At 36.4% G+C, this 24,982-nt stretch overlaps 1 protein-coding gene across 1 annotated transcript in view; it reads left to right on the top strand.

The window, feature by feature from the left end:
• LOC143912311 (uncharacterized) overlaps nt 1-24,463 on the top strand; it is a 99,083-nt gene extending 74,620 nt beyond the window's left edge. The window contains exons 32-44 of the mRNA XM_077431594.1: nt 567-677; nt 3,167-3,340; nt 3,435-11,129; nt 11,207-11,382; nt 11,472-11,598; nt 16,361-16,606; nt 16,913-19,288; nt 19,374-20,005; nt 20,515-20,553; nt 20,688-21,311; nt 21,592-21,745; nt 22,074-22,138; nt 23,031-24,463. Of these exons, the coding sequence (XP_077287720.1) occupies nt 567-677; nt 3,167-3,340; nt 3,435-11,129; nt 11,207-11,382; nt 11,472-11,598; nt 16,361-16,606; nt 16,913-19,288; nt 19,374-20,005; nt 20,515-20,553; nt 20,688-21,311; nt 21,592-21,745; nt 22,074-22,138; nt 23,031-23,247 (12,636 nt within the window). The 3' untranslated portion in view covers nt 23,248-24,463. The remainder of the gene's footprint in view (nt 1-566; nt 678-3,166; nt 3,341-3,434; nt 11,130-11,206; nt 11,383-11,471; nt 11,599-16,360; nt 16,607-16,912; nt 19,289-19,373; nt 20,006-20,514; nt 20,554-20,687; nt 21,312-21,591; nt 21,746-22,073; nt 22,139-23,030) is intronic.
• Nucleotides 24,464-24,982: the final 519 nt, after the last annotated feature.

Below are 24,982 nucleotides of genomic sequence, written 5' to 3'. Positions count from 1 at the left end.
TACATATGTAGATTTGCATGTATGATTTCATTAGTATGTATTTAATAATATCACTCGTTTATAGTCGAATAATATCGTAGTAGTTGGAAATTTTAACAATTTTATATATCATATATAACTCATTTGTTCATTACTTTGAAGTTTTTGGATATGGCTTTTTCATTTACTCAAAAATTTGAGTATTTATTTAATGCGGTAAAATTTTCGGAATTATTTTTTTATATATGTAAGTTTCAGTTGTGAAGTAAATATTTTTTATAATGCTTTATTTTTAGGAAAATGGAATCAACAGTCTGTCTTCTGTTTAGCATGGAATGCGTTTTTGATTTTTCTCAGTGCGTGCAATAACAAGACAGCTTCTATGTTTGTAGAGTTTTGTCATTTTTTTACATACATATGTACATAGTTGCATTTGTCGTCGCTGAAAGGAGATGCTGTCAAAAACAAAATGGCTCAATTAAAAAATATATCTTTTCGTTTTTGCATGTGTTCAATGTGTTTTAACTCTCTTAATCCGTTCACGTAAAACATTTACTAATCGTTGCGTGTGTTGGTGGCATTCTCAGGATTCGCTATCTTGCAACATTGACGATCTTCAGCGATCTATCGAAAAGTGCGAAGTAGGATTGGGCAATCTTCCAGACGAGAGCCTTCAGGCCATGCTGAACGGAATACTTGTGAGTATAAACGACTCAAGTCGACAATTGTACATATTTAAAATATACATATATAATATGCATTTTTTTTTTCAATTTAACTATTACAGTGCCGATACTTTTCGCCAAAGGCGAATTGCAACTTGCAACTTTCATTTAAAATTACGTCAGTTTTTTTTTTTTCGAGAATAAATTCAGCACTCGAATAGTTGAATAATTAATTTTGATAAAAATAAATAAATTAAAACAAAATCATTTCATCGTTGTAATTAAAGGGAAATATTATATTTGATTAAAATTTGATAAATGGTATACATACTTTAAATAATTTATATTTGATAATATATCCCTAATGTAAATATCACGTTTGAATTTAATTATATAGTGATTAACAATTCATCGCATTTCATAGTGTACATAAAACAATAGTAATAAAACAGCCGAGGATGCAACAAAACTAGAAATATCTTAAGAATATAACGTTTCACTTTACGTAGCGTCAAAAAATGATTATGATTAAATTACGCATATTATTATTTATTTTTTTAAATTAAATACATAATTATATATTATGTTTTCGAGTGGCGCTAACTATGTATGTAGTTTGAGCTAACGTAAACATAACGTCACTTCTCTATTACGGACGATGACTGCCATCGATTACATCACGTTTATTCTTATTTTTACATTCACAGATATAAGCATTAAGATAAATATACAATATTTGGACAAATTTTCTCATTCGGCTTTATGTATGTGCGTCGAAATACAAAATAAATTCGCGTTATCATTGCGACCCGCTTAGACTCCATTACGCAACGTCCTTGACCGTGAAATCGATTTTTTCACCAAAACTAAACTAGGACAAGCGGCTACGTGTTTCTGTAATGACGTAATTTCGTAATGCGTAATATTTATATTTATATTATTTATATTAGCCAGCAGCATAGCTCGGACGTTAAGCTTCTGCTTACCGTCAAGAAGGTGCCGGGTTCTATCCCTGAATGAAAATGAATTTTTCAGAGTATGCTGTTGGTCAGACCTGGATTTGTGACTCCAGGTTGATCGTTTCCTATCAGAGTTTGCCAATTTTCTCTGATTTCATTGTTGAAACGGTTCCCGGAAAAAAAAAATTGGCTAAAAATCCTTCCTACCTACTATGTCACCACTATTTGAAATTTGATGGATGTACAATAAGAATTTATGTACAATTCATAGATGTCTCGTTAATTTGCGAGTTTTTTCAGTGTCTCGCAATTCAACGAATTATAATAAAAAATGCTGCATTTGTATTTGTAATTGGCCAGGAAGGCGCATTGGGATTTTCCTGTAAGGCCTTCCTGGTATATTTTAAAAAAAAAGAAAAAAAAAAAAAGAAAATAAAATATTTACGGTTATATACACGCATACGTGTTTTTGCGTTCGAATTCTTTCGCGTTTAGGCGAGCGGCTATATTTAACCTGCCGTTTTATTATTGCACAATTTGGATCGATACGCGTTATCTGATGCTCGCTCTCGCCGAATTGCATCGCAGCGTCCATTCAAGCTCGCCGCTCGGAAAATGGGTGGAAAATTCGCGGGAAAATCGATGCATCGATATTTCCGAGTCGGCCACCAGAATCGGCGTTTATTTATAGAGGTGGCGTGTATGGGGAGCAGCTGATGGCCAGTTTTCGGTCCGTCTGCCGTATGAGGTCATCTTTCCTTCAGGCGAGACCTCTGGGGCTTCTGAGGCCACCAGACCTGCTCGACTCTCCGTCGAAGCGGGTCTTCTTCTCTGAATCTCTTCTCCCTTCTCTAAATCTCTCTCAACGGCCGTTGGATTCGAGTGAGTCTGCTACCGAGGGCAAAAATTCTGCCGGCGTATAATAATTATTTATAATAAGTGAATAGTGGTGGCCTTGTTTTTCAGCGGTTTTTTCAGCGGTGATTCGTCTCGTTTATGTAATATATATGTATATATATATATATATATATATATATATATATATATATATATATTTATATTACAATGAAGATATTTTTGAAACGTGTCCGAGGATGATTTGAACTGCGTCTTTTTATATAAATTATAAAGTGAAAACTTTAAACTCGTGTTTTGAGGATATATTTGAGAGATTACTAGTAACCGTGGACTTTTTATTAGTCCTATGATTATTTTTTAATGTTACTTATTTTTACTTTTTTATTTTATTCACGGAAAAGATCGAATTATTTTTACGCGCTTGCGTTCTGCAGTGTTTGCCAAACATCATTTATGGAGTATTAAATCTGTACACTAAAAATAAATTCAAGCGGAAGTTTAATATGCATTTGATTCGGTAAAAGTAAATCGTTTGATATTGTTGCTGGAATATATGGAAAAAGTAAATGCGTATATTTTTAGCCATGTACTTTGAAAACTGATAAAAATTTCATACCTACACATTTCTATATTGTTCTTATACATACTTGGAGTGTTGGTCTAAAATTGGGTATTGATTCATATTTTTAACGATGGGTATTATAGGGTGCCCGCACCGAGTTATTGGCACAACAAGCTGAAGCTGAGCGATTGGAACGAGCTGCTGCAGCTCTTGGATCTACGCCTGATGCTGCGCCGTTAGCTGCACATCTCGCTGCTCTGAGTGCACGTTTGCTCACTTTGACGGCACACGCTGACAAGGCAATATCAGCATTGCAGGTAATGTTTATTTTTTATTAAAATAAAATCAAAAAATTATATTTATTTAAAAGTTTGTTTGGATTTATAATATGCTTTTGATTTATATTTTCAGGCCGCCCAAGAGGAGCAGAAGCAACGTGCTGAACAAATAACCATTTACCAGAAGTTATTGTCGGATATTGAATACTGGCTGATTACAGTTAAGTCTTCCATCCAACAGGAGGTACAAACTTTGAGTCCGGACGAGATTAACGAAACTATTAATCAATTCGACGACTATAAAAGGGAATTAAACTCGCAAACTGATAAATTAAAGCAGTTGAAAGATTCGTGTGAGGTGTTGTCTCAGCATCCGGACGTTGAGTCGTTGTCGAAAACGCTGCTCGGCCAGTTGCAAAATATATTTATAGTTTTGAAAGACACTGATGAAGCGTTGGGTGTAAAATTAATCAGTCTTCATGAACAGTTGAATAAAGCTAATGAACAGCCGGTTAGTGAACATGCTTCGCTCACTGACAATACTTTGGATTCGAGTCCCATGCCAGAAGAAGAATTGATTGAAAAGAAAATTGAAAAATTGCCCCAAACTTACGCTTCGATAGAGACGCAAACAGGGAAGAGCTTAAGATCTCCGGAACCGGAAAAGAAGGACGCATCTATACTTTGCGTTCCTCCAAACGACGTTGAAGTTCAAACCGAAGAAAAGGTTCAGAAGGTTTTCAACGCTCCGGAAAAACTTAAAATAACTCAAGTCACTTCGGAAGGACACGAAACTATAGAAATAGCTAGTCAACCTATTATCGAAGAACCGGACGATGATGAAGATAATTTGTTAATAGAAGCAAATTATCAAGGCAACGAAATGGATAATACTAAGAACACCATTCTAAACATTAGACATACAAATCCGCAAGGTTTTGAAACTGTTCTTATCGAACCCGATGAGACTACAACCGAGGTTATCGTTGACGCTGATGGAACTAAGAGGATAATTGTAAGGAAGGTGCGCAAGACTCTTATTTCTCGTCAACAAACCATCACACATCAACAAATTCAAAATGAGCCACTTGTGACGGCTGGAAGAAGTCTTCCTCCAACAGAGGCATTTTCGAAAATCACACTCCAGGGTGAGAAATCTTCGTTGGTCTCAATTGAACCAGATGGAACCCAGACTACCATTCACACTCAGAACTATGGAGGTCAAATAGCATCTGGAATGCCAGATGGAGAAGTTATAATCCAAGAATTTACATCTAGACCTGATTGCGCCATAACATTCGCTGAAGGTGCAACTCCCACTGAGCTACTGGAACAAGGTTTCAGATGTAGTGGTTTTGATCCTCCTTTAGAAAACATCGAAACTGTTAAAATAACAAGTGCAGATGAGCCAGAAATTCACACATCTTCAGCTAGTGTTAAAGCAGTGGTGCAACAAGTGACACGGAGGATTATAAGAAGAACTCGAAGAATTATTAAACGAATTACTATAATCGATGGCAAAGAACATGTCACCGAAGAAGTTGTTGAAGAGCCTGAAGAAATTGATATCACTGAATCAGAGGTACCTCGGGTTACAATAAATGTCACTCGAACCATCAACGGTCAAATTGTAAATACTGGAGAATTCCATCCTCCAGACCCTGGTGAGATGCAAGCTTTAGAATATGTAGATAATAATAAACCATCCAATGCGAACGATGTAAAATCAAATGTAAATGACACTTTAAATTTTGAGCACGTAGATAGAGTAGATGAATTTAACAAATTGAACGAAGATGACAAGAATGTAGAACCATCACGAGTTGAACCAACAATTGCATCACCCATTGAAGAAGTGATTGAAGATTTATCTATTGATATTCAAGAACCAAAACTGGAATTGAAAGCTGATGTCATAACTGAAGAAATGAAAGGACAACACATTTTGGAAGTATTGCCAAAAGAAAATATTGTTTGTAGTGTGCCCATTCATGAAGGTATGGACGCATTTTTAGCAGCAGAAAGATCAAATACTTTCAAACCAATGGAAGTAAAATTGGAAAAACAGAAACCCAAATCTGATGTTGAACAGTCACCAGTTAGTATCTCTCAAAAAGTATCTCCAGTTCCTGATGATATACGAACAAATATTCAAAGTCCCGTAGAACCACTCAATGTCCAAGAACAAATTCTGGAACAAAACTCTGAATTAGAAAAAGAAGAAATTCCCTCTGAATCAATTAAATTGTCACCAAAAGTTACATTTGAAATTTCAAATATTCAACGTGATATTCCATTACCAATTGAATCTCTTGAAATTCATGAAACTGTCGATTCTGAAGATAAAGGTGCGCAAAGACAACCTACGGAGGAGATTGAAGATCCAACTATTCTACAATTGGCAAATGATATAGTTACTGAAATAGAATCGCAAGTTAGCAACATTGCAGTGTGTCCCGTAGAAATAACAGATGAACAAATTTCGGTGGAAGAGACTAAGCCTGAAATAAAGGAAATCGTTTTAGATGTGAAGTCTCAAGATGTTCCGGATAATAAGGATAAATCATATCCGGATAATAAGGATATTCGTGTTGAAGATGACGAAGTAGAACCTTGCCAGGAATTACAAAAAGCTGTTGATCCAAATACTTACCAGAAAACTGTTGTTTTGAAGGATAAGATTCAAACTATTGATTTTGACTTGTCAATACAGGAGAAACCTATGAAAGGGCTCAAAACCGTTGAATACAACCCAAAACTTAGCTTATCGGTAGAACAAAAGAATGAGAATGATGTTGACAAGCATCCTGTAATTAAAGAAATAAATGCTGAATTACCGTACATACTCAAAACGACAACTTCAGAAATGACACAAAAGAGTCACATCGAAGTGTCGCCAGAAAGTGATCTCTCCAAATCTGAATTTGACGACATGTCTCCCCGAAATGGTATCGAAATTGGTGGGAAACGGAATCGAAAGAGGAAAAAACACAAAATGAAAGATGAAACATCCCCTCAAGAAGAAATTATCGTCCCAGAAGAGGTGGAAAAATTGCCATCTCTTATTTCTCCGGATGGAGATGGGAACGAACCAAATGATTCTATTTCCATTCATAGTTCTTTGGTTGAATCTATGGAAATTGACATGCCTGAAGTGTCTTTGAAAGAACCTCTAGTCGTATGCGAGTCGACTGTAATTGAAACTTTAGATTCGTTGAGTCCTAGAGTTGATGAAAATATTAACGAAGCTGGTTATGAACCCGATGAAATCACAACTGCTGATGATGGTAGTGAATTAATAGAAAAACCTAATGTAAAATCTAAACACATGTCTAAACGCAGACAGAAGATCAAAAATGCTCCAGAAGAAGCATCAGAAATTCCGAAATCTATTACCGAAGATGACAATGTTTATAGCGATGATGATGGCATTAAAATATTACCGCTCGAGCCTACAGAAAAGCAACAAAAAAGAAAGAAAAAATCCAAAAAACATGCTGATGTAGTCCCCGATACGGTTCCCGATGTCGCTGTAGAAACAACTGTTGAAATTGAAAAGGTTTCGGAACCTGTAATCTTAGAAGAAAAATGTGAAGAATTACCAGAAGATGACTCATATAAAACCATTAGTGAAAAATCTGATGAACCTGCCGTAAAAATTGTAGAAGAAGCCGTACCAACAGAAGCCAGTTCGCCTGATTTACCAGAAATTCCAAAGGAAGTCGTTTATCCTGTGAATATTCTGGAAAGTATCCATACAACAGAGCAAGACGTCCAAACACATGATGAAACACCAATCGAAGTATCTCAAAGCTTCATCGAAGTAGAAAAGGCTGAAATGTCAATGCAAACTTCACCAGAATTGAAAGAAGAAGTGAGTGACACGTCAGCACAAACTTCCTTGTGTGAGCCTGCTGTAGTTTTAGAGCATAGTCAACAGACGTCACCCGTACCTGAAAATCCCCAAAGCGATATTGACACACAGGTGTCTGTATATGATATCGTTTTACCCGAAGAGAAGTTTTCGCAGACTTCATCACCTATCTTAACAGAAGTAACACACATCGATGTGCAAACGGTATCTCCAGATGTGGCAGAACAAGTAGTGCAAACATCTCCATTAGATACTCCAGTTTCGAAAGAAATTGTTGAAACATTGGAAATGTCTATTCAAACACCTGTCATTGAAACGCTTGAGCAAACACAACAGACATCTCCTCACGCTGTTATCGAGATGATAGACATGGCCATTCAGTCTGAAGAGTTTGAACCGGTTCCAGAAATATGCAAAGGAGAAACTGAAATCAAACTCGAAACGATAATTCCAACAAACGAAATATCTGTACAAACTTCTCCCAAAGAAAGCGAAGTTCAACCTGCCCTTGAGCCTGTTCAAATCGAAACCATTGAATTTTCAACACAAACGTCACCTAGAAAAGTTGCAGAATTATCTGAAAAATCTGATGATACAATATCGTCAAGCTCAATATCAAAAGATGAACCGTACGAAGTACATTTCCATGCTCAAATCACTATACCTAATCAAAAACTTGATAGTGTAAATATAACACAAGAATTTTTGCTGCAAGAATCTACTAGAATTGAAGACTTTGAACGACCCAGACCGATTGAAACTCAACCTGATGACGATGACAGTATGTTACTCGAAGAAGATATCATTATGGATAAAAATAAAAGAGTTAAGAAAAGGAAACGTAATAAGCGAAAGCCTATTGCCGAAATGGACGATAAAAATGATGCTGAAACTCTTTCAGATCCCGTGACGTCTGATTTATCATTGTCATTAACTTTATCCAGCAACGATCGAGGTGTTTCAACGACTAATAGAGATGTTTCAATTGATGAAGGAATTTCACCACATTGGAGTCAAACGCCTGTTGCACCATTTGAATCTAGAATTGAAGACCCGATCATACCATTAAGTAAAGATTTATCTCACATTCCTAGCAAACTCACTTATTCTGAAATTACTAAGAGGTCTAAATCGCCTACACCTGAAAAGATGGGTGATTTTGTTCAGAAAGTTTCAGAAGAAGCCAAGTACCCGGACAAGTATATACATTTGGGAGATTTGCAACTGAAATTAACTCCAGAATTGATATCTGCACAGCGGGAAGATATGATGCTTGTTCAAAAACCAAATTTACCGAAGTTTGCTGACAGCGGGCTGAATTCTGAAAAGGGTTTGATGTCGTTTACTCCAAAACCAAATGTTTTTGATAGAAGTGAGGCGTTTATTATGAAAGAGAAAGGCGAAAACATTCCAGATATGAAAGTATTGCTAAATAGGACTCATAATACAATTGAAGATAAAATTAAAAACATGAATCAAAATAGAAAAGCTAAAAATTTTGCCAACGCATTGAATTTAGCCAGGATCGATGATGGAAATGTAGACATCCCAGCCGAACAATACAGTAGCATGATGAAAAATCATTTTGATGATTTGAAAACGGCAGTTCAAAGTAATAACACGCTTGTGATTGAAACAACTATCATAACTACAGTCGAAACTATCATCATTTGGCTTGAAAAAATTGAATATAAGATATATCAAAAGCGTCAACAGATGAACGAAGGTCCTAATAAAGAAGTTGTTCAAGAAATTGAGGGACTCCAAGACGAATTAGGTAACATAGATGTCAATGTCAAGAATTTGAAGAGCGTTTTACATAGCCTAAAACATTCAGGCATGGATAGAGATAAAATAAACGACTGTCTTGATTCCTTGAAGGACCAAGTCAAAGCTGTGGAGATTTTCACTCAGGAGACTGGCAATCAGGCCAACACGGACAATTCTCGTTGGGAAGAATTCTTGAATGGGGCCAAAAACATCCAGAGTCTCATTTATGATGTCAAACATCAGCTCGATGAGTTGCTTGTGTCAGATATTCCAAATAAAATAAAATTAGATGAGCTGGACAAAATAGATAACAGCAATAACTGCCACATGCTAAAATCAGCACACTTGCTTCAAACTGCCAGAGGTTTGGCTAGAGATTTTCCGAGCAAGGAAATACCTTATTGTATATTTACAACACACGATACTTCCAAACAAATGGAAAATACTATTTCCCAAGAAAGAGAGAGATTACTTCAATTGTTGACATTGGCCGATGAGTATGAGCAGACTCTGCGCGAGTTCGAGCAAATAACTGATGTTGCAGATGCATTAGTGGACAGCCGACTCACCGTCATAAGTTTGGAACATCTTCAGGATGAAATACAAAAACATAGGAAATTCTTCGTCAATCTAAGTCATTGCAGGGCAATTCTAGAATCTCTTGAAGGAAATTTGGACAACGAAACGAGGGCTTTGCATTCTGCTTTGCACCAGTCGTTGCACGACAAAGCGACCGTTATTTTGGATAAAGCAGCCGGAAGAGCCCAGCAAATGGCTTTAGCTGCATCTCGCTGGACACTTCTAGAACAAGGAATGAGAGAAGAGCGACAGTGGCTACAAGTTGCTCATCAACGCGTTCCAGATTTGTCCAATGTAACATCTGCCGATTATGACCAATATATAAACATGTATCAATCCTTACTCTTGGACATAAATCATCATCATGCAAAACTGCTACAACTATTGAGCATAGCTGATGGTCTACAAAAATTGGTTAATTGTAATAGCTTGCATGGAAAATATAATGAACCGTTAGAGGCTGTGATGAAACTGCAAGATGATGTCAACGGCCATTTGCGCAGATTGATTGCTTTCAAAGAAAATTGGACCGAATATGACTTGTTGACTGATCGTTTGGAGAATTGGATGAAAGTCGCCGAAAAGGATATAGCTCTTGTCACAACTTTCCCTGATGTCAGTCCACCTGGAAACATGAGACAATTTTGGGAATTGAAAGCTCAACACGAAGTTCACAATAGTATCAGAAACAACGCTGCTATTCAGTTTGAACATGCTATGGAAATAATACCTGTTGCTGATGAGATGGTGCAGAGGCAATTCTTCTCTAAGATCGAAGAAAAGTGGAAGAACTTGTCAGCCAAAATCGATAAAATACACACAGTCGCCATTCAAAGCATATCTGCTCCGGACGCTCCAGTGGATGAGAAGTTGATCATATTGGAAGAAGAACTTAGGGAATTGAAACTATCTCTGAGCGAGTTGCAAGGTGTTATCAAAAATGATGATGAATTAAATATTTATATTGAACGATTGCAAGTTCTAGGCAGTAGAATTGACACGATCCAAAATGAACTTGGACGCCTGGGAATGTTACCGGCGTTGGAATCCGAAAGGGTTGGAAGTCTGCTGTCGCAAGCTCATCGTTTAGAAATACTCATATCGGAAGAATTGGAAGGTGGGCTTTTGCTCAAAGAGAAATTGGCCGCCATCCAAGTCGGCTTATCCAAAATGAGAAAGAACCATCAAAGAGTGGAGCAGACTTTGGACGAATGTGAGGCCAACGAAAAAATGGGCAGCGACGTTGTCGAACAAGCTCTTATAACTTGCCAGTGCACTGCTGAAGATCTCGTGACTTACTGGCAAGATCTGATGGCTTTGCGTCAACTTTTGCACACACTTCCGGTCAGATTGAGAGCTTCGGTATCACCTGTCAAAGTAGAACGTGAAATATCCCACCTTCAAGATAATCATTCCCAACTGGAGTCAAGGTGTGGAAACTTATCAGCTCTGCTGAGAAACCGACTGGGTATCTGGAGAAGATTCGAAAGACAGTTGGAAATGGTACAGCAGTCCGTACAAGAAGCCGATTTCATGATCGAACTTCTCACAGTTCAAGGACAGGTCGATTATGACCGACTATTGAAAGCAACGGAAAGATTAGAAGTAAGATAAATATCAGTGTTTAAATTTTTTCATCACACTGTAAAGGAATCGATGACTGATTGGTTTTTACTTTCTAGGGTTTATCTGGTGACATGGGAGATCGTGAAATACTCATTGAAGATTTGAGACTAGCAGCAGAACCGTTGGTAGGATCGTGTGACCCAGAAGTCACCCAGCGTATTGAATTCGCTGTATCTGAAGCTGTCACTGCCTACAATGATACCTGCAGTAATCTGAAACAATTGTGTGATAAGTGAGTTTTCTATCACACTGTTTTCTTTGTTATGAATTGTTTTTTTTTTCATTGAGTTGTTTTAATTTAATTTAATTGGCACTTTTTAGGTATCAAGATGCTGTAAGACTATGGAGGCAATATCGTGAAGCAAGTGAGGCGGTGAGAGCGTGGGCCGACCAACAGCTCGGCAGTGTTGTAGATCTTCCACCTGAAGAAGCCGTACACCAAGTCAAGGCAAGTAAATTTTAGACTACTCAATTGGTATATAGAATCTTATTGATAGCAATGGACTTAACAATTGCTATTAAAAGTTTAATAAATAAATGTGTAAAAAAAATGTTTCCACTTCATATATACATACATAGGTATTGAAACAAATTTTAATATGTATATATATGTTAATCATAATATAATAATCTTAATATTACATCATTTTATTCTTATAAATAGAATATTTAGAATGTGTTATGTATGAAAACTGTGTACATAATATATAAAATATATTTGAAGTATTTTTCATGCCTTTCTTAGCCTCGTTGAGTCAATCGATAGTGACGTAATCGTCTTTGAATTTAAAACTATGTACATATATCCTGTATAATATACAGGTTTTTAACATACATACATACAAGATTTGCTCTTGCAGTGTCCTCCAGACATTTTCCTGAATTATGTATATACATATTATATGGAATACACTTACATATGTATGTACATCGGAATAATAATTCAATTGAATTTATATCTTAAATTACATAGGTGCTAACATTTCTACTGATGTAAGATTTTTTAATCATATAAAAAAGATTTTTACACATACATATTTTAAATTTATAATAACTTTTCTTCAAAAAAAAAATAAAATAGAAAAAAACTCGTTATCGTTTAAATATGGCATAAGTTTGGTCTCATATGTTGACCTTTCGTTCGCCCAATGACATCATTAATTTACATACACAGACCGGTGAACGTTTTCCGAACATCACCGATCGAACGACTGGCAGGATACTCACACGTGTATAATAATGCATACACACATGTAGCTGAAAATGCTCGACATTCTCGCAATTATCTTCTATTTACATAGTTATAACTTTCAAAGACAAATTTCTAGTTCGCGTCGTGATTATGCCCTTACGTCGCTCGTTCAGCAGTTCTCAACGCGAGGAATCGCCCCTTCTCACATTTCCGCTAACAACCATGTCAAGGAAAAGTTCGTCGTCAACCCTCATTCCGCAACCTAATCTTCCAGCGCCATTATGTGTGACAACATCGTCAAATTTAACAGAGTGCGTGTGTTTTATCTATGATTCAATTTGAAGTCATACACATATTGTGAAACGTTAAATTGTACAGTTATTCTTTTAACCTAATTGTTTGTATGGTATTATTGGAGTGTTAAACTGTGTATCGATTCTATTGGAAAGTTAGCCTTGTCTTTTAAGGAAACGCTCTAATTTTACACGATATATGTGTCTACTATACTTTCTTTTTATTTAATCTATTTTTGGCCTGATTGTTTGAACAGAAATGATTTCTGTGAATGTCGAGAAGTCGCTCTTATCTGTGCCTTAAATAAAACTGTCTACCTTTGCAAAAATTTTCTATAGTTTCACAATGTTTGTTCAATCAGGAAAGGTGTATTAATTTTACCGCTACTTCGTGTAGTGCATTTAGTGTAATTTGTTTGTGCATACAGTTTTGTGAGTTTTTTTTTAATGTGTTACAGTTTGTATATACATACATAATGGGTACAATTTTAATTATACAAGTTTCGTGAGCGTGAAAGTTTTCAGCGTCGGTTTCGTTAGTCAATGCGGAATTTTGCACGATAATTTTATAACCATTGATAATATTTTGTTACGAAGTTATTTAATTCCTATTTATGTATGAGTATTTGCCTTCGGCTATCGCGGCTTCCGCTGTTGGATAATCCGTTTATTGATTAGTTTATTTTTCAGCTTAATACACACTTGCAAATTATCGATAGCTATTTTTAATCATTTTTAAACGCGTTGATAGTCGTATCTTTTAGTCGTATCTCGAAATTGCCGATTTATATATTTATATTGTGGACGATTGCGCATTTGTGTATTTTGAATGTCTACATGTGTATATATGTATGTATGTATGTACGTGATATTATGAATATTTTTATTTTTATCGATATTTTATTCAATGAGATTTGCACGCGTTATAAACAATTTCAATATCAACAATATTTAACATAACCTTGGATATGAATAAGATTAAAAAATAGTCGCGCTTATACTATTATACATACATATTTTGTAAAATGATATGATTTTTATAATATACATACACTATCGTATGTTGTGCCCGTTGATTTCAACGGGTGGTTTCGGAAAGGAATATACACGAATTAAAATAAAGTTATATGTGATATATACATAAATAAAATGTAAGGTAATTTATAGGCACGCGCACGTATTAATAGTTAAAATGTTGAGTGCGCGCATTACACGCTCGCCGATCCGACCCGTTCACCCGTTCGAAATGATGAATGAAGTGTGTGCGTGTTTGTCTTTGTAGATGTGTGTATGTGTGTACGCTCCCGCGCAGCGCATCTGACCCTGACGCCGCCCGTTTCAATTCGCTCAATATCAGGAGCATGATGTCAGACGCTCCACGATCGGTCGTCACGCCACATCCCTATAGCGGATGCTTAAAATGCACCCATTGGTCAGAATGTATCGTCTTTGCTCTAATTGGTCAAACTTTTGGGGACGTGGACCACTTCACGGTGATTAGTTGCGCCTCGTTCGCGTTTATTTATTTTATTAAAAATCTCTAGGCACGACATATACTCCTGGCATTTTAAAATTTGTTTTTTTGTACTTACTGGTCGACGCGTCCGCCACATACCCACAAACAAACATCGCGTCTGTTTTTATATACATTATTATTGTAAATTGATATGGTTTTTATAATATACATATATTTCAAATGAAAAATATGTGATTATTTTTATCGATATTTGCGATAATCGCAATCATAGTCCAATTTTTCCAAAGAAAATGATTTATTTCAGAGATAAAAAAATATAATATAACATTCAAATACATGTTCACGATATGTATATGTACATATATATGTATATATGTATGCAACTACATCAACAGTTTTTTTTTATATATTATGCGATTATACGCAGATACGGCAAGTGCAATATTTAATTTAAAATAATAAATTCGAAGTTAATATTTAATTTAAAATCACATGAATTATGAATGAACTCGTTCGCGTTTTCCATCGCCGATTCGAGTGGTGATATTCGTTTTTCATCCCTCTTCGGTTTCCTCGTCATGGGGGTGCGGTGTGGTAATGCGCCAACGGCTCTGAGGTCGTCCGCTGATAAGAAGCGTTGATACGGTGGGGGGGGAGTGGGTGGGTCGAGGAGGGGGGGAGGGCCAAGAGGGGCCCCCAACAGGCCAGTGGCGCTTCGTCAGTCGCCGCAACAGCCGCTCCGCCCCCCCCAAATGTCCTCGTACGAAGATGGGGGCCCCCAGGTACCCCTCCCGCACACCCCACGAGAGAATCGTTCAGTTTTTTTTTGTAATCCGATTTAATTTACACGGTGTTAAAACGTGCGAAGTAAACTTTACGAAATGTTTATATTATGTTGTATGTACTACGGTTATGTAGTACGCAGTCCTTTTCGACTCGTCTGCTATATTGAAATCGACACGCAACTATACAACACGAAACGCTTACCGAAACTTTCAGTCTTTCGTTGCTGAAAAACTGTGCCTATACTTGTGCAAAGTGTTCGTACGTTCACTTCAAACACCACGTGTGCTGTTCGCTTGTGCAAACTATGTATGAAAGTGTAAATTTATTAAAAATCCAGTCATATCCTGCTTTCGAATGTGATCGTCCCAGTTTCAGGATGTCCTCGTTGTGCATACGAAGATAATTATAGTCGTCCTCTATGCGTAGCTGTCGCTTAGTGATGTTCGTCATTTTTTTATTGAATCTAATTGGCGTTTTACATATTTACATATTTGAACGAACGATAAGAGCTATTGTTCATTTTTTTATTTATTAATTTTTTTTTTCGTGCTAATAACTGACCTCAACCCGATGATAGCGTGTTAATACTTTGGTATGCATTATCTATTACTTTTGATATGTTGTGTAATACTGTAATACATAGTATGTTTGTTTCATAGTTTCAAAGTAACTATTGTTTACAATTTTATGAATTTTGAGTGTGTATATGTACACACATGTGTTCGATCTATGTATCTACATATGTAATATGTATATGTTTTCAAATGCGATTGTGACAATACGCTAAAATTAAAATTACACATGATTTTTTTCTCTTGTGAAAAAATGATAATTTTAACCAGTTCCGGCACGTGAATATTTGTATTTATTTATTTATGCGAACGGTCGTTATTATGTTTAATGTAAATATTTTGTGTCTATGACATGTGAATTTATAGTATTTTTACGTAAGCCTACGTATTTAAATTTTTACGGTCGTGTTTTAATTTGATTTTATTAAATCAACGATTTTCCATTAACAGTATATTGTTGTTATTCTTTTTTTTTGAATAATTTAGTCGGTTAAGCAAAAATGTTAATTTGTAAGCAAACGTTATAGCATCGAACGTATTATTAGCAAGTCAACGAGATGTGACCGAGCATTTCAGAATCATTAAAACAGCTGTTCAATTCAATTTTATTTCGCCTTTAATGTATAAAACATTCAGTATGTTCGACTTCAATTTTAAACGGTGATTCATATGTCTTCTCGCATTGACTTTATCTTCATTGGATTTGGTCAAATTGGTCAGAATTCGATGATTTGATAGAAAATCAACGACTCAGTTATGCATAAAATATTTCGAACGATTCGTTCTAGCAGGAGAGGTTCATTCGAACGAATCGAAGATGACGAATCGAGAATGACTTGTCTGAAAAAGTATCGGAATATCAATGTGCTAATTTTTTTTTGTTATTTTAGGTGTGCGAGGAAACATTGGCGGCACATCGAGAACGCGTTGGTGAATTGAGAGCGTTGGTATCGCGCATCGCTGCTGATGTAGGCCTAGAAGCAGCTGAACCTCTTCGAGGGGAGCTGGACGCCCTGGGCCGTCGCCTTGAAGACGTTCGATCTACTCTCACCACCCTAGCGCACGCCGCTGAAGGACGACATGCCAGAAGAGCAGACCTTCGAAGAGCTGCTAAGGCACTTACAGACCTCACACAGGTAATTATCCCAAGTGCTTCTAAAGAATTCTTTAAATTGGTAGATTTTTGTTGTAAAAGTTAGATAACAGGGTCCTGAGAGTGTTTAGCTGTCTTCGATTGTTTGGGGGTCGCTTGGTCCGGGTGGGTCTGTCTAATTGTTTTGTTACGTCGAATTGGTGCGAGTTCGTGACCTGGTGCCATTAGGCTTCCGAAGCCTAGGGCGAGTGGAGCGATTAGCCCCACTCGTGACCTTGACGGTGTCGAGAAAGCTTTCGAGATTAAATTGAATTGTTAATCGACTAATTTGCTGAAATTTCGTTTTCAGAGCCTATCCATTGTGGACGAAGCGGACGCCAACAACACAGAGGCCCAGTTGGTTGTGCTGCGGAACCATTTGCTCGCTTTGGGCAAGTCCGAAGGGCAAATCCAAGATGCCAAAGATAAGGCGTTCGACCTCCGACCCGTCGGAAAGACGACGGAAACGTCTATTCTAGAAATATTGGAGCTATGGCAGACCGTGTTCCGGGAAACGTTCCAACAGTACCATAAACTGTCGACGCAACTCGTTAGGAGTCAAGATGGAATGGCGGCTCTGAAGCTCTGGCAGGAGTACTTGTACCACGTACAGTCGTTCTTATCAGGCTCGATACCCGAAGACTACATGAATCTTAAGGAGCACCAGCGATTGTGTCAAATTCATCAAAATCTGCTCGCTACCCAGAAGTCCATCCTCATATCTAGAAACGAAGACAATCTCAAAGATGCAAACTTTGACGGTAACGCTTTCGACGACGCTGTAATGGAACAATTCAGCTCATTGACAAATCTCCACAACGAGACGTTATCTAAAATAATTGACAGGCACGATGAAATCAGCGATAGAATTACAACATGGGAGAAATATATGAGCGATCAATCTAAAATTTTGCAATGGCTCAAAGATATGGAACGAGAGAAGGAGAAACTTCAATTGAGATATATTCACATCAGGCGAGTGCCGAAGATTTTGCACAAATTGCAATCCATGTTGGACAAGGTTCCGAATGGACACGCTCAGTCGAATGATCTCCTTCAACAACAGAATAATATTCTCGGTTTTTGCGACGAAGCGCTCGCTGCCTCCATCAGAATCGAATACAACGGCATCGTGAAGCGGATCGAAAATTTACAAGCTGGCCTTGAAACTTGGAGGGACTACATCAAGAAGATCATTGTGTTGATAGCCGATTATGAAAAATTGTCAACACAGGTTCAATCGATTATATCTGATACGCAGAAAAGTACTCCCCAATATTTAGAACTGCCGTTAAAGTCTAGATCTGAAACGAAATCTCTGCTAGACACACTTAGGGAGAATCGTAAGACGATGGCTAGTCTCACGAAAGAACTTGACGACTTGGGTGTAATCCAGGAACAGTTGAAAGACTGCATTAGTCCTCAAGACAATAAATCTATCAGTCAGAGGATTTGGATATTCAAACAACAACAAGCTGATTTAGATCACCAGCTATCTGTTTTGATTCATCAACTAGAAGAAAACTTAGAATTGAATTTACTGTTTGACTCTAGGCATACGAGGTTCTTAGTCTGGATATCTGATTTAGAAACTCGCTTGGAAAGAGATAGTAAGGTCGGCATGAGTAGAGGATTGAGACCTGAAGATTTATTACATAAGTTGGAAAGTGATCTCAAATCTGAATTGATCTTGAAGAAAACGGAGATCGAATGGCTCACGAAAACGGGCAATGACCTCATCAGTTCGTACGGCAGTGACGAGAAAGATCAACAAATACAATTGCAACAAAAGGTGAAAACGGTCAACGATAAATGGAATCATCTTCAACAAATCGGAAATGTGAGAACAAAGAAAATTAGAGAACTACTACAGACCATTTTGCAATTAGAAGCTAGATTATCTGAAATTCGACAATGGCTCACTGAAACTGAGTGCGATCTTTCGAAACCATTGCAAATAGACAATTTTACTAAAAAAGTCCTCAATAAGAAATTAAAAGAACACGATGATTTACAATTGAAAATAGAAAAAGAGAGCGAAGAGATTGGCGATGTATTGAATTTGTGCGAACTGTTATTGAGTGACATTGATACATGGAATGCTAATTTTGATACTCAAAACTTAAAACTATCCGCTGAAAACGTGGAGCGTAGATGGAAATCAGTCTGTGAACAATCGACCGAAAGGAAGAGGAGAATTACTTCTCTGTGGACGCTTTTGCAAGAGCTTCTAAAACATAGCAAAGAGGAAGAGAAATGGTTACAGACCCAAGAGAATACAATCGATAATATTGAAAAATCCATAGAAAACCTTCCCAACGAGCGAGTACCACAAACTATAGAAGCTATTCAAAATTTAATCGATCATGTGAATGCTAGAGAACCGTCACTTCAAATTTTAGAACAGGGCTATTCGAAGATTGTCAAAACAAGCGGATTGGAACCTGAAAATTTACAAAAAATAGTATCAGAAGTTAGGAGGATGATTATGCGTTGGCGTAATTTGACTCCTGGTGCGCTGAAACTTCTCGGTCTGTTGAAACAGGACACGGCGTTACACAGGCAATTTGTTGATGCTCATGGAAAAGCAGTTGTAGGACTGACTCAAGTGGATGTTCAACTTACACAAGTACAACACCTGCCTAGCCGATCTAACAATTTGAAACACAAGAATCAACAATTACAGGTACGATCCTTTAACTTATTACATATGTACATCCGTATCATAGTTCATTTTTAGAATTCATCTAATTCTTCTTACATATTTACAGAAAGTTGAGAATGAACTTCAATCTTACAATGAACTTCTTCAAAACGCCGACGAGCTCGGGCTGGTCTTGATGCAACGTTGCACCAAAGACGAGCAGAAGGACATCCAAGAGATGATCGACGAATACCAACTGCTGTGGAAAGACATACAATTCAGAATAACACAGCTGAGGACGGAGCTGCAGCAACAGATGAGCGGAAGCAAGAAGGAGGTGGACGAGAGCATACAAGTCGAGACGCTCAAATTCGAACAAGACTCTGCGGTACAAGTGGACACACTATCTCCTCTGTCCACGATGACGTCTATAACATCGAAAGACGCATACATGTTCGAATTGACGATGGCGATCTCGGAGTGCGTCCAACACCTCGACTCTCTGGAGAACGCAGTCTCGTCGCAGGAGCCCAAACAAGCCTCCCCCGAGCTCACCAGCATGGCAAGCACGATATCCAAGCTGACTGCCAATTGCCAATCGAGTGTCGAACTCATCAAACATCTGAGCAACTTGCTCATCACCGAATGCGAATGCACTGAAGACGAAGCCAGATGTATAGAGATCGAATCGTTAGTTGAACGTTACGAAAGACTGCTTGCGCTCGCACGCAAGCGGGAACAACATATTAGAAATTTGAGGTAAGATTTTCAACCCCCTTTTTAACCCCTTTGAAATAATTGTAAATAACTCTTGTTTTAAATGCTATTGTGGTGTTGGAACGTATGCACTGTTTTCTTATGTTTCTATGAACTTCTTTTTACTACATATGTACATATGTACATATATGAGTGGTCAATTTAAATGGCAACTTTAACAGCTTTTGTATTTCCTTCCCTGATAATGTCTTTTATACATTTTAGGTGAAACTTTAAACTGAAGAACATTTTTAAAATTGTATTTTATTATTTTTATATCCAAAACTTCAAGATAATTGCAATCACAAGAGCGATTCAAACAACACTTGCTCTCTAATCTTTGACAGTTTTACCCTACTTATCATCCATTTAATAATTTTCGATTAAATAAACTGTTACTTATCGTTTATTTGATACTTTTCCATTTTGATTGATCACTTAAAAAAAAAATAACGTGGTTTATGTGATAATACTGCATGACTTATTTATGTGCTTTTAACTTTCTTATTTAGGTCTGCCTACATTGATGCTTATTCCTTTAGCTGTGAACAGTAAGTTTACTAACAAAGTCTATATCTTCTACTTGAATCTTTCATACTAAAAACTAATGCTTGTTTTTTAAATGTTATTATTTTAAAATGTGATCAAATATATTTATATTTTCAATTGTGAATTTCATTTTCAGTGAGGCTGGTAGACTTACCTGTCCACTTTGTTCCCAACGGAATTGGAACCAGCTCGACAACGACTTGTGGCGTCTCGAGCAATGGTTGCAATTCGCCGAGGGAACTCAGAGCGCACAGGGCGCTCTCCCCGCCAATATAGAACTACTCGAAGACGTAATTCAAGATCACAGAGAGTTTTTGTTGAATCTAGACAGTCACAAGAGCATTATTGTGTCGTTGAACATAGTCGGGGTGCACTTGGCCGACCACACAGAGGACGTGGAGCGAGCCAACAACTTGAGAGCTCGCCTGGAGAACGATAACGTGAGATGGGACTCGGTATGCAAGAACGCGGCCAAATGGCAGACTAAATTGCAAACGGCGCTCATGAGCAATCGCGAATTTCACAATACGATTGACGAGCTGTGCGCTTGGCTGGAGTCCACCGAAAACATCATCCGATCGTCCGAGCCGGTCGATCTGACGGCGGACAGACCAGTAATCCTGGCCAAGTACAGGAAATTTGCAGATTTGCGAGGCGAGTTGGAGCGGTGTGAACCAAGAGTGGTCAGTCTGCAAGAAGCCGCCGATCAACTGTTGAAAGTTGAAGACGCTCCAGAAGGCTCATCTTCTATTTGTAAAAAGTAAGCGTGTGGTGTTAAGCCATACACCATTGATTATTTTAATTTGCTAATTTAATTTGCTATTCGAGTGTCATTTCATATACATATTATATTATATATTTATCCATAATATTATCAGTGATAGTTTTTTCTATGTAATACATTTTAATGTATTTCTCTGATGATGAACTATTGCTGGTTTATTATTTATTTATTTTTATTATATTTTGTGTGGTTCATTGCGTTTCATTGGGGCTTGCTTTTCATTATTCATCATGTACATTAAATCGTTAACACGCAGCCTGGTGTGTAGGCTGACGGAACTACGACTGAGGCTGCAGTCGCTGCGTCGTCTCACCGGAGTCTACGTGCTCAAATTGGGAGCGGTTCTTGGTCGAGGACCACCAGACTTCACTCCAGATCAAGACAGCACCCTATCTGCCCTTTCGCGCGACGTAAGTTTTAAAGTCAAAATTGATTTATTATGAATTTTTCTGCTTTTGTATTATACATATTTATAATATATGATATATTTTTTGGTTTACATGGTTTTATTTTGTATGAGGTTTGATAGAATTTATCCTGTGCAATACAATTAAAGTATTATATAAAAAAAGAGTTCTATCAAGCCTCGCGAGTAAATTTTGTATTTATTATATTATCTTGGCATATCAACACATTATATTAGATTGGTGTAGAAGGTAGACCTGTAGATTATTTTACAATGCAAATTTAGAACTATTATAGTTAATGGCACCGTTTTTGTGATTTTATTTTCTTTAGTTACTGGAACAAACTGGAGCCAGCAGCTTACCATCGACTCTCCCAAGTCAATCCGAACAGCAAACGTAAATAATTTGTTTTTATTTTATTTTATTTTAGTTCATTTTTTTTGATTCATGGTAAATTTTTATACAATGGTGGCTTGTAATTGTTTGCTTTTACATAAAAAGTGCGAATTGAATTACAAAAAGTATATAGTAATATTAAGTTCGGTACTCATACAATGAGTAGTCGTGACTTATTGAACTATAATATTGTATATACTAGGGATCCCAATACCGATACTACTGAAACCGGTTATACCAAAATTCTGACTTCGGTACTACCGGTAGTACCGAAATTTTACAATTTCAATTTTATGTTAATTGAATTTTTTAAAGTTTAGAAGAAAACGTATCGTTGTTTGTATGGATTATTCGAAAAATAAGTCAACACTCAACATCCTTTTTGACCTGCTATTCAAAGGAGCCACTTAGTGTATCATAAATTTTAAATCAAAGATAAAAGTATGCCGAAAATGTCGTACTTATACATACATACACATATAAACTATCCCGTCTATACAAAACTTCTTCAAAACAAGGAGCACGCTTGAAAGAATAATTACTGATTAACTGACAATTAATTAAGATAATAAATCAATACCGGTACTACCGTGAGAATACCGATAGTGACAAATGTCGGTATTTTTGGAATCCTTAGTGTGTACCTAATTTTATGAAACGTGACGTATTTTATGATTATTTTACTTTGTATCAATCACTTGACATCTATTTCTGATGAATATTTTGCACTGAAAAATGCACCGTGCTTTATAAAAAAATTCGATTTTATTTTTAATTTGAAATTTGAAATTTAATCTTTAAAAAATACATATTTACTTTTTTTAAAATCATAAATATGAAATTGTAGGACATTACAAGCAGAATAATAAAATGTTTGTTTAATCGTTTACAGAGAAGATGATGTAGATACGGGAGTGTTGCGGCGTAGTTATCGTTTCCTCGGCCGAGTGGTGCGTGCATCATTGCCATTCCAAGCTTTGTTGCTTCTACTGTTGGGAGCAGCAGCTCTAGCTCCAACGCACCGTGAAGACTTGTGTGCGTTGACCAACAACTTCGCTCATAGTCTCGAACCCATGCTGCGTTACCCCAACGGACCACCCCCAATCTAGTTTTACTCTGTGATTAATCATTTTGAATTTAAATAATATATGATAATAATAAATAAAAAAAACATGCACAATGCTCTCGTTATTTTCAACACATCAATCGATCGCCATTTATATTATAGTTATTAACTAGTAAGTTTTGTTTTTAATAGAATACAGAGTATTTCGTTTCCTATGTCACATCTGTGATTGTTCAATATGTATTTAAAAAAAAATTATATTTTTCTCAATTATATTTGTGAATGTATTTTTGGCGTGTTTGAGATATTTGTTATTATTGTGTAAAAGAAATATAATATTATTAATTGTTGTATTTAAATTGTTATTGTTATGTTAAAATGGTGATATTATGTTTGTGCATTTATAAAGAGCATTGTGCAAAAAAAAAATATATATATCAAACGAATATGGCATGCATTTGATCTATGTATGAGATTGTTATTACACATTTGACATGTCAATGAATTGTACCATGAATTTGTACTTAGGATTAAAAATTAGCATTAAGCTTGCGATAAAGTTTGTAAATGACAACACTATGTTGTAATATATTTGAAATACTCAATATATTTTATAACTCGGAGCAATCAGTTGTGAAGTGAATGGATTGTAAAGATCTCATTGCAGTTACGATAAGAGATGTAAAAGAGAAAGAAAAAAAAACTGAGACGAGCTTTGGATTCAGCTCTTGGATCGAGACGTGGAAAGCAGAGAGTGGAACATCTGCTTTTTATGGTTTCGGTCTGACGTCAGTAGGACTGCTGTCGACCGTAGATAGCTCTCCGTCGAAGGTGACAGCAGCCGATGCAAACATTGTAACCACGTTTTCCTCTCCCATGTGGTTGACAATAATTATGTTTTACATACACAACATAAAAAGAATTTCGAGCGGGGATTTCTCCCGATCCTCGCGAAATTCCATTTGTGCCTAAATATCATTTCTGATGATTATTATTTTTTGTCCGAAACATGGTGCTAATTTGTGTTAGTCACACAAATGTTATACTACCTTGATTTTATAAATATAACATTTTTTTTTCCTGCTATGCTATTTTGTTATATTTTTTCTTTATATGATGTTAAAATTGCAACTAATCAGAAATTGATTTGTTATTGTTTCCCAACTTATGTACCTAGTATTATGTAGGTTGATTTATTTACTGCACAAATTAAATATATATATATTATTATTATTACATCGCCTATTGATCAAAAATATTGCCACTTTATTGAAATATTTTATTTGCTTGTTAATATTTTCCTTATTCGCTACAACACGTAGTAATTGTATTTTTATATAAAAGAGCTTTTAAGGTGTGGAATGTCCTGTATTCGATACTGATAATATGAAATAAAAAATTAATTGTAAAAAATATTATTTTATTTTTTATTTATTCATTTCAATTTTATTTAATGAATTATACAGGTATTCCCCGATTTACGATAGAGATGGGTTCTTGAACCTCGGTCGCAAGTTGAATTTTTCATACAAAACGTCAAAATATTAAGAAAATTCATCAATTTTATTCACTTCATAAAATTTCACGAAAATATGCGCCATTTAACTTCTTCCAAAGGGCAGTGGCGTAACAGCAGCCCATGATTTAATGTTCAAAAAATAATTTTCTGAAAATCGTTGATTTTTTTCGGTCTTAAGTGGGAATCGTCGTTAGTCGAAGACTAACTGTAATTCTAAATCTAAATTTGCAGACAAAATAAGGTTTGTATAAGATAAGAA

The sequence above is a fragment of the Arctopsyche grandis genome, chromosome 5 (genome assembly GCF_051622035.1).
Source record: "Arctopsyche grandis isolate Sample6627 chromosome 5, ASM5162203v2, whole genome shotgun sequence".
Lineage (NCBI taxonomy): Eukaryota > Metazoa > Arthropoda > Insecta > Trichoptera > Hydropsychidae > Arctopsyche > Arctopsyche grandis.
The sequence above is the reverse complement of the archived record's forward strand: the minus strand, read 5'-3'. Positions and strand labels throughout refer to the sequence as shown.